General features: G+C 49.1%; 1 protein-coding gene across 2 annotated transcripts in view; it reads right to left on the reverse strand.

The window, feature by feature from the left end:
• Positions 1 to 14,509, reverse strand: part of CAPN5 (calpain 5) — a 120,614-nt gene extending 106,105 nt beyond the window's left edge. For both annotated transcript variants that reach the window (XM_060235019.1, XM_060235020.1), the window contains exon 1: positions 14,337 to 14,509. In XM_060235019.1, coding sequence (XP_060091002.1) covers positions 14,337 to 14,498 — 162 coding nt within the window. In that variant the 5' untranslated portion in view covers positions 14,499 to 14,509. The remainder of the gene's footprint in view (positions 1 to 14,336) is intronic.
• Positions 14,510 to 16,996: the final 2,487 nt, after the last annotated feature.

Raw genomic sequence — 16,996 nt, forward strand, 5'->3', positions numbered from 1 at the left:
AGCACAGGAGTGGAATTCTAGCAGGAGCTCCTATGCATATTCGGCCACACACCCCTGATTTAGCCAACCTCCAAAAAGCTTACAAGGTTCTTTTTTGGAAGCTCTTGGAGGACTGGCTACATCAGGGGTGTGTGGCCTAATATGCAAAGGAGCTCCTGCTAGAATTCCACCCCTGCACAAGCACACACACACACAAACACAAATATATATTTTTTAATTTAGAAAGCCTTTTCAGTTTGTTTCAACATACACATTAAGTAGGATTCACAGAATCGCAGATTCATAAGAGTTGGAAGGGATCTCCAGGTTCATCTACCAACTCCTGGCTGGAAAATATGTGGAGGTTTAGGGGTGGAGCTTGGGAAGGGTGAAATGTGGGGAGGGGAGAGAGCCAAGGCAGAGATGTGAGACCACAGACGCCTTTGGAGCTGCCATTTTCTCCAGGGGAACTGACCTCTATAGCCTGGAGATCAGTTGTAATTTCCAGTGAACTCCAGGCCCCACCTGGAGATTGGCAACCCTACTGTTACCTCTTTACAAACTCCTCACTTGCTGTCTTAACTTTCACACTCCGGGTTACCCAACAAAACTGACTGGCAGAACTTCAGAAGGAAGCACCGATTCACTTAGTGGGTTGTGGAACTCACCGCCACAAAGTATGTACAGCTTTGATCGATTTAAAAAGGAGGGCTAGTCAAGTTAACAGAGGAAAGGCCTACCATTGGCTATTAGCTGCTAGAGAAGGGTCGTTGAACTCATTGGTTACATAGGCTGGATCTCCAAGTGTTGCATGCAATCTATTGAAAATGTAAGAGTTGAGAAATTTGGATCTGAAAAAAGCCTTATGCAGAGGTCCATCAGTGGCTATTAGCAACAGTGTGTGTATATATATATATATATATATGTGTGTGTGTGTGTGTGTGTGTGTGTGTGTATGTGTGTGTGTGTATATGTGTGTGTGTATATGCACAAACACATATATTGGCCACTGTGTGACACAGAATGTTGAACTGAATGGGCCATTGGCCTGATCCAAGATGGGTTCTCTTATGTTCTTATGTGACACAGAGTGTTGGACTGGATGGGCCATTGGCCTGATCCAACATGGCTTCTCTTATGTTCTTATGTGACACAGAGTGCTGGACTGGATGGGCCAATGGCCTGATCCAACATGGCTTCTCTTATGTTCTTATGTGACACAGAGTGTTGGACTGGATGGGCCATTGGCCTGATCCAACAGGGCTTCTCTTATTTTCTTATGTGACACCGAGTGTTGGACTGGATGGGCCACTGGCCTGATCCAACATGGCTTCTCTTATGTTCTTTTGTGACACAGAATGTTGGACTGGATGGGCCATTGGCCTGATCCAACATGGCTTCTCTTATGTTCTTATGTGACAGAGTGTTGGACTGGATGGGCCATTGGCCTGATGCAACATGGCTTCTCTTATGTTCTTATGTGACACAGAGTGTTGGACTGGATGGGCCATTGGCCTGATCCAACAGGGCTTCTCTTATGTTCTTATGTGACACAGAGTGTTGGACTGGATGGGCCATTGGCCTGATCCAACAGGGCTTCTCCTATGTTCTTATGCAGCCTTGTCTTGAATACAGAGCTTAGAGGGAAGTTTTGGCAAAAATGCAGTTGGAAAAGTTCCAGAAATGCCTGTTTAGCGATCAGCTACATGAAGAAAAGTTTGTGAACTGCATTTGAGAGTGGACAGGGACTGGTATCTTTTCTGAAGTGTTTTTTTCTTTTTTTCCTGCATTACGGGATCTACGGACATTCCACTAAGGAAGAGGAAGGAAGATATTTATGTTGTCCATGTTTTGAACTGCAACAGGAGCCGTTTTGTATTCTGTGTTTTGAAGTTCTGTATTCTTGGAATATTATCAGTTTTGTTTCAAGCCATTAACAGACGCGAAAGCACTTTAAGAGAATAGTGTGAACGGCTCCTTTAGAGAGGCTGTGCCATTTTTCTCCTCCCACCTGGAGGTTGGCAGCTATACGTTCTAAAGCTAGCAACGGACAGAAGGTGCATGTCACCTGGTGAAACCACGCAGGGTGAGAAGGTTAAATGCACTCGTCCATGCGCGCATCCCTGCCCCCAAGAGAATTCGGGCTCCGTTCAACTACTTAAAGCTGCTGAAAGGTGCTGGGAAAATCTAGTCTTTCAGGTTAGGCTCACACGCTTTCCACACCCACGCCTTGTTTACTCTCAGAATGTGAAGTGATCCATCATCAGCAAAAGTTACTGGCTTTCTCTGCGTGAACCAATGTCCAAAATGTGCCCTAAACGTTACGACAAAAGCTCGGAAGAGTTAATCCTTCAGAGCTAAAACAGTCGACTTCTTCCAGAGGCAGATAATTGCTCACCAGAGAGCCAGTTTGGTGTAGTGGTTAAGTGTGCGGACCCTTATCCAGGAGAACTGGGTTTGATTCCCCACTCCTCCACTTGCACCTGCTGGAATGGCCTTGGGTCAGCCAGAGCTCTCTTATCTGGGAGAACCAGGTTTGATTCCCCCCTCCTCCACTTGCAGCTGCTGGAATGGCCTTGGGTCAACCATAGCTCTCTTATCTTGGAGAACAGGGTTTGATTCCCCACTCCTCCACTTGCACCTGCTGGAATGGCCTTGGGTCAGCCAGAGCTCTCTTATCTGGGAGAACCGGGTTTGATTCCCCACTCCCCCACTTGCAGCTGCTGGAATGGCCTTGGGTCAGCCAGAGCTCTCTTATCTGGGAGAACCGGGTTTGATTCCCCACTCCTCCACTTGCACCTGCTGGAATGGCCTTGGGTCAGCCAGGGCTTTTTTTGAGCAGGAACGCAATTCCAGCTTGCTTAGTGTCAGGGGTGTGGTCTAATATGCAAATGCATTCCTGCTGGGCTTTTTCTACACTAAAAGCTCTGGGGTCAGCCATAGCTCTCACAGAGGTTGTCCTTGAAAGGGCAGCTTCTGGGAGAGCTCTCTCAGTCCCACCCACCTCACAGTGTGTCTGTTGTGGGGGAGGAAGATAAAAGAGATTGTAAGCCACCCTAAGATTCTGAGACTCTACAAGGAAGTACTTCTTCACCCAAAGGGTGATTAACGCGTGGAATTCACTGCCACAGGAGGTGGCGGTGGCTATAAGCATAGCCAGCTTCAAGAGGGGATTGGAGCAGAGGTCCATCAGTGGCTATTAGTGTATTGTTGGAATTCTCTGGGGCAAGTGATGCTCTGTATTCTTGATGCTTGGGAGGGGCAACAGTGTGAGGACTTCTAATGTCCTGGCCCCACTGATGGACCTCCTGATGGCACGTGGGTTTTTTGGCCACTGTGTGACACAGAGTGTTGGACTGGATGGGCCACTGGCCTGATCCAACATGGATTCTCTTACGTTCTTATGTCTGGGACAGTGATGCTCTGTATTCTGGGTGCTTGGGGGGCAACAGTGGGAGGGCTTCTAGTGTCCTGGCCCCACTAATGGACCTCCTGATGGCACCTGGGTTTTTTGGCCACTGTGTGACACAGAGTGTTGGACTGGATGGGGCACTGGCCTGATCCAACATGGATTCTCTTACGTTCTTATGTCTGGGTCAGTGATGCTCTGTATTCTGGGTGCTTGGGGGGCAACAGTGGGAGGGCTTCTAGTGTCCTGGCCCCACTAATGGACCTCCTGATGGCACCTGGGTTTTTTGGCCACTGTGTGACACAGAGTGTTGGACTGGATGGGCCACTGGCCTGATCCAACATGGATTCTCTTACGTTCTTATGTCTGGGACAGTGATGCTCTGTATTCTGGGTGCTTGGGGGGCAACAGTGGGAGGGCTTCTAGTGTCCTGGCCCCACTAATGGACCTCCTGATGGCACCTGGGTTTTTTGGCCACTGTGTGACACAGAGTGTTGGACTGGATGGGCCACTGGCCTGATCCAACATGGATTCTCTTACGTTCTTATGTCTGGGACAGTGATGCTCTGTATTCTGGGTGCTTGGGGGGCAACAGTAGGAGGGCTTCTAGTGTCCTAGCCCCACTAATGGACCTCCTGATGGTGCCTGGGTTTTTTGGCCACTGTGTGAAACAGAGTGTTGGACTGGATGGGCCACTAGCCTGATCCAACATGGCTTCTCTTATGGGTACAAATCTACGGTCTTCTTCTTCTTCTACCTGTGACTGGATCCAGAGCAGCAACTCATGCAGAGATGCAGCCGGTAGCCACTTGGGCACGCAAGCGCTTGAGGCTTATGGGAACGTTTAAATTTCTGACTGTGCACTAGCAATGCTCTCGATGAAAATGAAGGAGTCTTGGTGCATTGCTGGGAATTACTACCCCAGGCAAACATTCCTAACAGCGTCTATTCAGAGGTCTTTCCCAAAACACAAGTAAGAGACTCTAGCAATGAAAACAACAACAAACACGATAACCGTAAAGATCTTATCTGGGCAGAAAGGAGCGGTAGTTAGCTCTCCAACGGCCAACAGTACCGGCCTGTTATTTCATCATGTCATTTTTGTCTGGGTCTAACCAGACTTTCGGCATACCTGAGCGCACAGAGCCTATGCGTTTCCAAAAAACCCCTAGCTTTTAAAAAATGAAAACAAACCAACCTGCATTCCTCCTATGGGGATGGCTTTGTCACAAACCACGTTTCCATAGCAGCTGCAAGAACAATGGCTAGATGTTTTTATCCCACCTGTTTGAGAGCCAGTTTGGTGTGGAGAGCCAGTTTTGTGTAGTGGTTAAGTGTGTGGACTCTTATCTGGGAGAACCGGGTTTGATTCCCCACTTCTCCACTTGCACCTGCTGAAATGGCCTTGGGTCAGCCATAGCCCTGGCAGAGGTTGTCCTTGAAAGGGCAGCTGCTGTGAGAGCCCTCTCCAGCCCCACCCACCTCACAGGGTGTCTGTTGTGGAGGAGGAAGGGAAAGGAGATTGTGAGCCGCTCTGAGACTCTTCGGAGTGGAGGGCGGGATATAAATCCAATATCATCTTCTTCTTCTTCTTCTGTTCTCCAAAAAGGAGGAGGAGGATTTTCCGCTCCTCCGTTTTATCCTTCAGAGGACGGGCCTTTTCATGTTTACGGGCTACTCTAAAACCATGTCTCACCTGCGCCAATGGACCACTCAACCGAGACACCAGCTTAGAACGTGAAGACAAGCATACACACACAGCTAACAAGTATTTCTGGGCTATCTAAAAGGTAAAGGTAGTCCCCTGTGCAAGCACCAGTCGTTTCTGACTCTGGGGTGACGTCGAGTCACGACGTTTTCACGGCAGACTTTTTGCAGGGGGGTTTGCCATTGCCTTCCCCAGTCATCTCCCCGTTTTTGGTGAGAGAGAGCCGTTTGGTGTAGTGGTTAAGTGTGCGGACTCTTATCTGGGAGAACCGGGTTTGATTCCCCACTCCTCCACTTGCAGCTGCTGGAATGGCCTTGGGTCAGCCATAGCTCTGGCAGAAGTTGTCCTTGAAAGGGCAGCTGCTGGGAGAGCTGTCTCAACCCCACCTGCCTCATAAGGTGTCCGTTTTGGGGGAGGAAGATAAAGGAGATTGTGAGACGCTCTGAGACTCGGAGCGGAGGGTGGGATATAAATTCAATATCTTCTTCTTTTCCTTACAAAGAAGATTTCTGCAGGAAGCGATATTCCTTACAGAGAGATTTCTCGTAGATCCTACACCTCTTCATGAAGTGGCAAAGAAGCGAAGGATCTATGAGCAATCTCTTTGGAAGGAATATCGCTTCTTGCAGAAATCTTCGTGAGACAACAGGAATCTTGATATTCCGGAAATACTCGCTAGCTGCATGGCTGCGTGCCTGAAGTTTTCCCCTTGTCCGGAGCAGAATCTCCTTCTTCAGTGGTGGAACGGGATCCGTTTTGTGTGAATAGAGGAAAGGGCATGAACAGGCTTGTCTTCTAACTACCACTAAGGACTTCGTGTTATATAGTCTGACGCTTTACCTGTTCCACCTGTGCTGTGCACTGTTAATTAATTATTTTACTGTTTCTCCAAGAATGAATATTAGCAAGTTCGTGTTCTGAGCAGTGTTCCCTCTAAGCTGAGTGTGAGCTAGCTCACAGTTTTTTAGCCTCCGGCTCACATCTTTTTGTCTCCGCTCAGGAAAAATGGCCCCAGAGCACACTAATTTATGCAGTAACTCACACCTTTCATGCCAGTAGAATTTTTGCTTACAAGACTCCACAGCTTAAAGCAGTGCCACCCCCAACCTTTTTGGCACCAGGGACTGGTGTGGTGTGGTGGTGCTAGGGTTTTTGCTCCCCCGCCCTGTCCCTGCCCTCCATGGGGGTCTTTAAATGAGGGGCAGGCAAAGGTCACTGCCTAGCTGCCCCTTCCACCTGCCTGGGACCAGGGTGGATGAAAGAGGTGGTGCTTTGGAGAAGGAGGAGGAAGAATTGCAGATTTATATCCCGCCCTTCTCTCTGAATCAGAGACTCAGAGCGGCTTACAATCTCCATTATCTTCCTCCCCCACAACAGAAACCCTGTTAAGTGGGTGGGGCTGAAAGGGCTCTCCCAGCAGCTGCCCATTCAAGAATAACTCCTGCCACAGCTCTGGCTGACCCAAGGCCATTCCAGCAGCTGCAAGTGGAGGAGTGGGGAATCAAACCTGATTCTCCCAGATAAAGAGTCCACACATTTCACCACTGCACCAAACTGGCTCTCAGTGCTTAAGTGTAGTGGTTAAATTTGCCATTGCCATTGCCTTCCCCAGTCATCTCCCCGTTTTTGGTTAGAGAGAGCCGTTTGGTGTAGTGGTTAAGTGTGCAGACTCTTATCTGGGAGAACCGGGCTTCATTCCCCGCTCCTCCACTTGTAGCTGCTGGAGTGGCCTTACAAGACTATGGGTCAGCCATAGCTCTGGCAGGAGTGGGGAATCAAACCCGGTTCTCCCATATGCAAAGTTGAAAGCTTCCAGCCTACACGAGGTTGTGTGGTTTGTTGTACTGACTACTGCTCTCGAAAAATCTGATCAACATTTTTGCGGCGATGATGTTGCTTTAGAAGCGAGTCATTTTAATGTCGGTTTTAAGTGTCGTTTTAATGCTGTAAGCCGCCCCGAGCCTGCTGGCGGGATAGGGCAGGGTCTAAATTGAAAATTTAACTTAAATTTAAATTAAATTAATTCATCCGGAGGTGAGCCGCGATTTCCGGGAATCCCCAGGTCCCACCTGGAGGATGGCTACCGTAAAAATGCCACTCACTTCTCATTGAGAATCATTGCGTACGGCTGCTTTCAGTTTTTACCAGAAAGAACAGATTGTCTCCTGCAGCTTTTTCCTGTATCATCCCAATCGACGATCGCAAGCCTTGAAAATTCTTATTCCCCACTTACCCCGTGCAATTTTGTTCCTTTTTCAGTCTTGACGGCACACCCTCACCCAGAAGCAGCTGCTCCATCTCATTTTGGCATCCAGCCCAAAGTAAACAGTATTCCGCTTTTAACGTCACACTGAGAACACTGGCTGTCCCTAATAAAGAGGGTTTATTGTCCTTAAAAATTATGGTTTCCCGTAGCGACAGGGTCACCCGTCTTCTCTTCTGCAGTCGCCACGAAGTCCCGCCTCCCGCGAAAGAACTCGGCAGGGAAAGGAGTAGAAGAGAAAGGTCTTCTGCATATGCTCAGAGGCAATTCTACCCCTTCGAGCCAGGAGAAATGAAGGAGATCACAGCCATTAATGCATGCCCTTCTTACAACCAACATGGTGGAGTGTCCAGAACAGTGTATTTGGACTAGGGAGACCTGGTTTCAAAGTTCCTCTTGGTCAGGGGTGGAATTCTAGCAGGAGCTCCTTTGCATATTAAGCCACACACCCCTGATGTAGCCAATCCTCCTGGAGCTTACAGTAGGCCCTGTACAAAGAACCCTGTAAGCTCTTGCAGGATTGGCTACATCAGGGAGGTGTGGCCTAATATACAAAGGAGCTCCTGCTAGAATTCCACCCGTGGACTTTGTGCTAGGGATGCGAACTCTGGGTTGAGAAATACCTGGAAATTTCACCTCTGGAGTCTGAGAAAGGAAGCGTTTAGGGTCAGGAGCGACCTCGGCAGGGTCTAATGCCACAGATTCCTGCCCCAAAGCAGCCATTTTCTCCAGAAGAACTGATCTCTCTAGTCTGGAAATAAGTGGTCATTCTGGGTGATCTCCAGGACCCGCCTGGAGGGGGGCAACCCTAATCCAGGAGCTATTGCCAGCTAAGCAGTTTGGCTCAGAAGCCTTTCCAAAGTTCATCAATATCCACTTTGACCTGCAAAGTCCCACCCTGGACACAGTCAAATTTCTTGCAGCGGAAAAGAACCTAAGAGAAGCCATGTTGGATCAGGCCTATGGCCCATCCAGTCCAACACTCTGTGTCACATAAGAACATAAGAGAAGCCCTGTTAGATCAGGCCAATGGCCCATCCAGTCCAACACTCTGTGTTACACATAAGAACATAAGAGGAGCCACGTTGGATCAGGCCAATGGCCCATCCAGTCCAATACTCTGGGTCACATAAGAACATAAGAGAAGCCATGTTGGATCAGGCCAATGGCCCATCCAGTCCAACACTCTGTGTCACATAAGAACATAAGAGAAGCCATGCTGGATCAGGCCAATGGCCCATCCAGTCCAACACTCTGTGTCACACAGTGGCCAAAAAACTCAGGTGCTATCAGGAGGTCCACCAGTGGGGCCAGGACACTAGAAGACCTCCCACTGTTGCCCCCCACAAGCGCCAAGAATACAGAGTATCACTGCCCCAGACAGAATTCCACCTATACCCTGTGGCTTATAGCCACTGATGGATCTCTGCTCCAGATGTTGATCCAAGCCCCTCTTGAAGCTTTCTATGCTTCAAGACGGGATTGGATAACCCTATGGAGCAGACGTCCATATGTGACTCTGGACTTCCTTGGGGATCTCCCATCCAAGAACTAACCAGACCAGACCCTGCTGAGCTTCCAAGATTTGACGAGATCAGGCTAGCCTGGGCCTTTGAGGGCTGACACACTGTTGCTACCTCTCCCCCCCCCAAAGCACCAAGAATACAGAGCATCAGAGAGCCCCAGACAGAGTTCCAACAACACTCTGTGGCTAATAGCCACTGATGTACCTCTGCTCCATATGTTGATCCAATCCCCTCTTGAAGCTGGCTATGCCTGTGGGCGGGGCTCAAAGGGCTCTGAGAGAAATGTGACGACCCAAGGTCACACCAGCAGCTGCACGTGGAGAAGTGGGGAATCAAACCCAGTTCTTCCGGATTAGGGTCCCCGGTCCTAACCACTACACCAAACTGGTTCTCTTTGTGTGCATAAATGGCATAAGTAATTGCTCTTGTGTTTCGACTGTTGTTTTATCTTGTTGGGTCACGTTAATTTGATTGTGTGACCCTTAACCTGTGAGCCGCCCCGAGCCTGTCTTCGGCGGGGAAGGCGGGATAGAAATTAATTAAGAAGAAGAAGATATTGGATTTATATCCCGCCCTCCACTCCGAAGAGTCTCAGAGCGGCTCACAATCTCCTTTACCTTCCTCCCCCACAACAGACACCCTGTGAGGTGGGTGGGGCTGGAGAGGGCTCTCCCAGCAGCTGCCCTTTCAAGGACAACCTCTGCCAGAGCTATGGCTGACCCAAGGCCATGCTAGCAGGTGCAAGTGGAGGAGTGGGGAATCAAACCCGGTTCTCCCAGATAAGAGTCTGCACACTTAACCACTACACCAAACTGGCTAAGTAAATCAATAGGACACAGTGGTTGGGAGCTCTCTCTGCTCTAGCAGTGGCTTTGTTTTCGCAATTCTGCTTTCAGACGTTTCAGCCGTTCATGTTTATCAATTCCAATAGATCGGTCAATTGAACATATATGAACATATGAAGCTGCCTTCTACTGAATCAGACCCTCGGTCCATCAAAGTCAGTACTTACTCAGACTGGCAACAGCTCTCCAGGGTCTCGAGCTGAGGTTTCTCACGCCTATTTGCCTGGGCCCTTTTTAGTTGGAGATGCCGGGGATTGAACCTGGGACCTTCTGCTTACCAAGCAGATGCTCTACCACTGAGCCACCGTCCCCTAACTGACACAATTTCAGATGCTCATTTGCAACTGTTGCCGTTTTAGGTGGCTCAAGCCGCGCAGGAGTAGGGAACAGTGGCTCTCCAGATGGTTTTGTTTGCCTACAACTCCCATCAGCCTCAGCCAGCACGGCCAATGACTGCGGCTGATGGAAGTTGTAGGCAAAAAACATCTGGAGAGCCGCTGTTCCCTACCCTTGCTTGAAGCGGCAGAACAGGGCGAGGCCCACGAGAAAAGTAAGCGTTGCCAACCCAGAAGATAAGATCTCACACAATTCTGCTAATTAAAAGGCTCAAGGTCTTTAAGGAAATTAAGCTGCAATGCACGGCGGCAACTCGGAGAAGAAAAAAAAAAGACCACATGAATCTTTGTGTGGCACACAATTAGGACTGCAGTGGCATACACTAAGTCAGGGTTTCTCCGGAGGAGCAACTGACGGTCATCTGCTTCCAGTTTGGTGTGAGAGCCAGTTTGGTGTAGTGGTTAAGCGTGCGGACTCTTATCTGGGAGAACCGGGTTTGATTCCCCACCCCTCCACTTGCAGCTGCTGGAATGGCCTTGGGTCAGCCATAGCTCTGGCAGAGGTTGTCCTTGAAAGGGCAGCTGCTGGGAGAGCTCTCTTAGCCCCACCTACCTCACAGGGTGTCTGTTGTGGGGGAGGAAGATAAAGGAGATCGTGAGCCGCTCTGAGACTCTTCAGAGTGGACGGCGGGATATAAATCCAAGATCTTCATCTACCTCTCAGGGTGTCTGTTGTGGGGGAGGAAGATAAAGGAGATCGTGAGCCGCTCTGAGACTCTTCAGAGTGGACGGCGGGATATAAATCCAAGATCTTCATCTACCTCTCAGGGTGTCTGTTGTGGGGGGGGGGGAGGTAAAGGAGATTGTGAGCCGCTCTGAGACTCTTCGGAGCGGAGGGCGGGATATAAATCCAAGATCTTCATCTACCTCTCAGGGTGTCTGTGGTGGGGGAGGAAGGTAAAGGAGATTGTGAGCCGCTCTGAGACTCTTCAGAGTGGAGGGCGGGATATAAATCCAAGATCTTCATCTACCTCACAGGGTGTCTGTGGTGGGGGAGGAAGGGAAAGGAGATTGTGAGCTGCTCTGAGACTCTTCGGAGTGGAGGGCGGGATATAAATCCAAGATCTTCATCTACCTCACAGGGTGTCTGTTGTGGGGGAGGAAGGGAAAGGAGATTGTGAGCCGCTCTGAGACTCTTCGGAGTGGAGGGCGGGATATAAATCCAAGATCTTCATCTACCTCTCAGGGTGTCTGTTGTGGGGGAGGAAGGGAAAGGAGATTGTGAGCCGCTCTGAGACTCTCCGGAGTGGAGGGCAGGATATAAATCCAATATCTTCATCTACCTCACAGGGTGTCTGTTGTGGGGGAGGAAGGTAAAGGAGATTGTGAGCCGCTCTGAGACTCTTTGGAGTGGAGGGCGGGATATAAATCCAATATCTTCATCTACCTCACAGGGTGTCTGTTGTGGGGGAGGAAGGGAAAGGAGATTGTGAGCCGCTCTGAGACTCTTCGGAGTGGAGGGCGGGATATAAATCCAATATCTTCATCTACCTCACAGGGTGTCTGTTGTGGGGGAGGAAGGTAAAGGAGATTGTGAGCCGCTCTGAGACTCTTTGGAGTGGAGGGCGGGATATAAATCCAATATCTTCATCTACCTCACAGGGTGTCTGTTGTGGGGGGGAGGAAGGGAAAGGAGATTGTGAGCCGCTCTGAGACTCTTCAGAGTGGAGGGCGGGATATAAATCCAATATCTTCATCTACCTCACAGGGTGTCTGTTGTGGGGGGGAGGAAGGGAAAGGAGATTGTGAGCCGCTCTGAGACTCTTCGGAGTGGAGGGCGGGATATAAATCCAATATCTTCATCTACCTCACAGGGTGTCTGTTGTGGGGGGGAGGAAGGGAAAGGAGATTGTGAGCCGCTCTGAGACTCTTCGGAGTGGAGGGCGGGATATAAATCCAATATCTTCATCTACCTCACAGGGTGTCTGTTGTGGGGGGGAGGAAGGGAAAGGAGATTGTGAGCCGCTCTGAGACTCTTTGGAGTGGAGGGCGGGATATAAATCCAATATCTTCATCTACCTCACAGGATGTCTGTTGTGGGGGAGGAAGGTAAAGGAGATTGTGAGCCACTCTGAGACTCTTCGGAGTGGAGGGCGGGATATAAATCCAATATCTTCATCTACCTCACAGGGTGTCTGTTGTGGGGGAGGAAGGGAAAGGAGATTGTGAGCCGCTCTGAGACTCTTCGAAGTGGAGGGCGGGATAGAAATCCAATATCTTCATCTACCTCACAGGGTGTCTGTTGTGGGGGAGGAAGGGAAAGGAGATTGTGAGCCGCTCTGAGACTCTTCGGAGTGGAGGGCGGGATAGAAATCCAATATCTTCATCTACCTCACAGGGTGTCTGTTGAGAGGGGGAAGGGAAAGGAGATTGTGAGCCGCTCTGAGACTCTTCAGAGTGGAGGGCGGGATATAAATCCAATATCTTCTTCTTCTTCTTCCTTCTCCCTGATTAACACATGCCTCGAACGATGGACAAGCTTCCACCAGCTTCTGAGCAACACAGTTCGACTCGCGGTCCAACATCAGGTTAAATTGAGAAAGAATACCATTTGCCTCAGAAGCACCAAAGTTTTTACACAGTATCCCCGATGCGCCACGTTTCCCAGTTAAAGAGAAAAATGATGTTCAAACAATGACAAAGGTGACCTGACTCCAAGGGTAACAAGAGAAAGAAATTTCACTTACAAAAATAAAAGCACATCTCACATGACATATTCGCGCAGGTACGTTTAATTGATAGTGAACAGATTAACTCGGGAAAAAGGTCAGACTTGCTACAGCTCGGAGCCCAGGTAAGAGACAGAAGAGAGGTCCCATATAAGACGAAACACAGAAGGCAAGAGATGGCCAAAGAGGCTGAACATCTAACTCAGGGATGTCAAATGTGCAGCCATAGGGTCTGAGAGCTCCTATCAGGTCCACGAGCAACTCACTGTCGTCTGCTTCCTTCTCCCTCTCTTGCTTCCATCTGCATCACAGCTTGCTTTGCCAGGCCTGCTCAATCGCACAGGAGCTACAGAGCGAAGCCTGTAATTTCTCCATTGGCTGACTAGCACATTATGTGCAAAGCTCATAATGTCCAGCCATTTCATATTTTCTCCTGGGTCTTAGGCTCAACGCACTGGTCATGAACAACACCTGAACAGCATACTCAAGATTGCTACAGCACAGATACCGTCTCCAGATTCTGATGCAAGAGTTCAGAGCAAGAGGTATCAAGTTATCAGAAACTGTTAAATAAACAAAATACTGGAAGAGTGTGAATCTTTTAAGAATCTTTTAAGTTTTTTTAAAAAAAATTAATTGTGTTTGTCTGTGTCCTTTATACATTTTATATCCCCGCTAAATAGGTAAAAGTAGTCCCCTGTGCAAGCACCAGTCGTTTCCGACTCTGGGGTGACGTTGCTTTCACAACATTTTCACGGCAGACTTTCGACGGGATGGTTTGCCGTTGCCTTCCCCAGTCATCTACCCTTTCCCCGCAGAAAGCTGGGGACTCATTTGACCGACCTCGGAAGGATGGAAGGCTGAGTCAACCTGAGCCGGCTACTTGAAACCAGCTTCCGCCGGGATCGAACTCAGGTCATGAGCAGAGAGCTTGGACTGCAGTACTGCAGCTTTACCACTACCTGACATTAAATTCTATGACCACGTGGGCTGGTCCGACAAGGACTCGTTTATGTCGGATCTGGCTCTCATAACAAATGAGTTTGACACCCCTGGTTTAACTGGTAAGACAAAGGCGAGGCCAACCGCCAAACGTATTCGACGACGGAGAGGATTCTCTTAACCGTTTCTCTCCTAAATCCTCTTGCAAGCAAAGTTAAAATATCCAATAGTATAGGACAGGGTGGAATTCTAGCGGGAGCTCCTCTGCATATTAGGCCACACCCCCTGATGTAGCCAATCCTCCAAGGGCTTACAAGGCTCTATTTTGTAAACTCAAGGAGGATTGGCTACATCAGGGGGTGTGGCCTAACATGCAAAGGAGCATCTGCTAGAATTCCACCTCTGGTATAGGATGGTACACTTCAGTTATCCGTTCTCGAGATTACAGCACGGCCTACAGGAAAGTTCACCCTTAACAGTACAACCTCACGCTATCAGGACAGATGACGATTTCAAGATATTTCCAGCAACTGTCAACATAGCGAGAGGCCTCAAGAAGGCACTGCTACGATTCGCAATCTGTCCCGTCAGGTATCTTACCTTTGGCCGTTTCCACTGGATACCCTGAATCTGTGACTTGTAAAAAAGGGAATCGTTGTTGGCCGGGAAGAGGGGATCTTCAAAGAGAACGTTCCTCCGTTGGCAGTCCTTCTTCAGGGCCGCGTAGCGCTGGTTTTCGTATGGCTTCGCCGATGAGAACATTCTTCCCGACAGCCGCTTCTCTGGATGGGCACAGACATAAAAATGCGGTCATTCTTTCAACGAAATGTTCAGAGCAGAATCTTTTAGAAGAGGAGTGGCCAAACTGTGGCTCAGGAGCCACATGTGGCTCTTCCACGCATATTGTGTGGCTCTCGAAACCCCCAACCCTTTTTGGCCAGCTTGGAGAAAGCATCTGTTCCTTCTTTAAATTGTTTCTCCAAGCCAAGCCAGCCAGTAGCTTGGAGAATGCATGTAAAGTTAAAGTGGCTTTCTTTCGACATCTCCCTCCCATCTGTTTTCCTTCCTTCCTTCCTTCCTTCCTTCCTTCCTTCCTTCCTTCCTTCCTTCCTTCCTTCCTTCCTTCCTTCCTTCCGGCTCTCAGACACTTATTCTCTGTGGCTCTTACATTAAGCAAATTTGGCCACCCCCGTTTTAGAACTTCATTTAGTTATGGGACTTTTAAGTCCCGCCCCCCTCTTCTTTTTTTAAAGTAAATTTCATTTTTTAAAAGACAAAGACCGGAAGGAGTAATAGTCAATGCTCTCTCTAAGTTGTGGAGTCTTGAGAGCAAAAATTCTGCTTCGTGAGCTACTGGCGTTAAAGTCGTGAGTGACTGCATCGTTTCATTTGCTCTGGGGCCATCCTTCCTGAGCTAAGACGAAAAGGTGTGAGCCGGTGGCTAAAAAGCTGCAAGCCAGCTCTCACTAGCTCAGCTTAGAGGGGAGGCGCAGAGCAAGTGTTTGGCAAGCAGACAGCTGCAAGTGCCATTCCTGGCCTTTGCAGCAGCCGCCTGATGCAAATAGCCCAAGCTAGACTGATCTTGTCAGATCTCAGAAGCAATGTTCCCTCTAAGCTGCAGAGTCTTGTGAGCAAAAATTCTACTTTGTGAGAGCCAGTTTGGTGTAGTGGTTAAGTGTGCGGACTCTTATCTGGGAGAACCGGGTTTGATTCCCCACTCCTCCACTCGCACCTGCTGGCATGGCCTTGGGTCAGCCATAGCCCTGGCAGAGGTTGTCCTTGAAAGGGCAGCTGCTGTAAGAGCTCTCTTAGCCCCACCCACCTCACAGGGTGTCTGTTGTGGGGGAGGAAGGTAAAGGAGATTGTGAGCCGCTCTGAGACTCTTCGGAGTGGAGGGCGGGATATAAATCCAATAGCTTCTGAGCTACTAGCATTAAAGTTGTGAGCTACTGCATAAATTAGTGTGCTCTGGGGTCATTCTCCCTGAGCGAAGACAAAAAGGTGTGAGTTGGAGGCTAAAAATCTGTGCGCTAACTCACGTTAACTCAGCTTAGAGGGAACATTGCTCAGAAGCTAGTGTTTGGAAGGGAGTCCTCTAAGGAATACCAGGGTCGTGACGCAGAGGCAGAAAATGGCAGACCAACTCTGAAATGTATCTTGCCTTGAAAACCCCCTGGGGTCCCTGTAAGTCAGTTGTGACTTGAAGGCACATTCCACCAACAGTAGCACACTAAGATATGGTCCCCGTCCAAAATCAAGGCACTGGAAAAACGCACATAGTCACAGTAGACCCCAGAGAACCAGTTTGGTATAGTGGTGAAGTGCGCGGACTCTTATCTGGGAGAACCGGGTTTGATTCCCCACTCCTCCACTTGCAGCTGCTGGAATAGCCTTGGGTCAGCTAGAGCTCTCTTATCTGGGAAGACCGGGTTTGATTCCCCACTCCTCCACTTGCAGCTGCTGGAATGGCCTTGGGTCAGCCATAGCTCTTGGAGGAGTTGTCCTTGAAAGGGCAGCTGCTGTGAGAGCTCTCTCAGCCCCACCCACGTCACAGGGTGTCTGCTGTGGGAGGGGGAAGGTAAAGGAGATTGTGACCCCTCTGAGATTCAGAGTATAGGGCAGGATATAAATCCGTGTTCTTCTGGTAATGATAGGGTTTGCCAATGCTGGCATGGGGGAATTCCTGGAATTTGGGGGGAGGGGTACAGCCTAGAGACGGGCAGGGTTCAGGGAAGGACCTTGGTATGGACATACTGCCACAAAGTTCACCTTCCAAAGCTGCCATATTCTCCTCAGGAGACACGCTGGACCAAGGAATCCTTTGGAAGTGAAGGACTCTTTGTGGATTCTTGAAAGGACATTGATCTGGACCAATGCTCCCTCTAAGCTGTGGAGTCTTGTGAACAAAAATCCTACTTTGTGAGCTACTGGCATCAAAGTTGTGAGCTACTACATGAATAAGTTTGTTCTGGGGCTATTTTTCCTGAGCTAAGGCAAAAGTGTTTGAGCTGGAGGCTAAAAAAATGTGAGCTAGCTCACACTAACCCAGCTCAGAGGGAACACTAATTTGGACTTAAGCTTATTATTATAGTCCTTCCTTTTGTACTTACGATTGGTGTTCTATGTATCAGGGTATGTTTATAGCGTGTTTGGTATGTGAATATATTGTACTTTTGTTTATTGTTCTATATTTGCTTCTTTGGAGGCTGGTCATCACAGAAGCCTAGGGTTTTCTTCTGTCACCCACTTGGAGGTTGGAA

Source organism: Heteronotia binoei, chromosome 3, assembly GCF_032191835.1.
Source record: "Heteronotia binoei isolate CCM8104 ecotype False Entrance Well chromosome 3, APGP_CSIRO_Hbin_v1, whole genome shotgun sequence".
In the NCBI taxonomy this organism is placed as follows: Eukaryota; Metazoa; Chordata; class Lepidosauria; order Squamata; family Gekkonidae; genus Heteronotia; species Heteronotia binoei.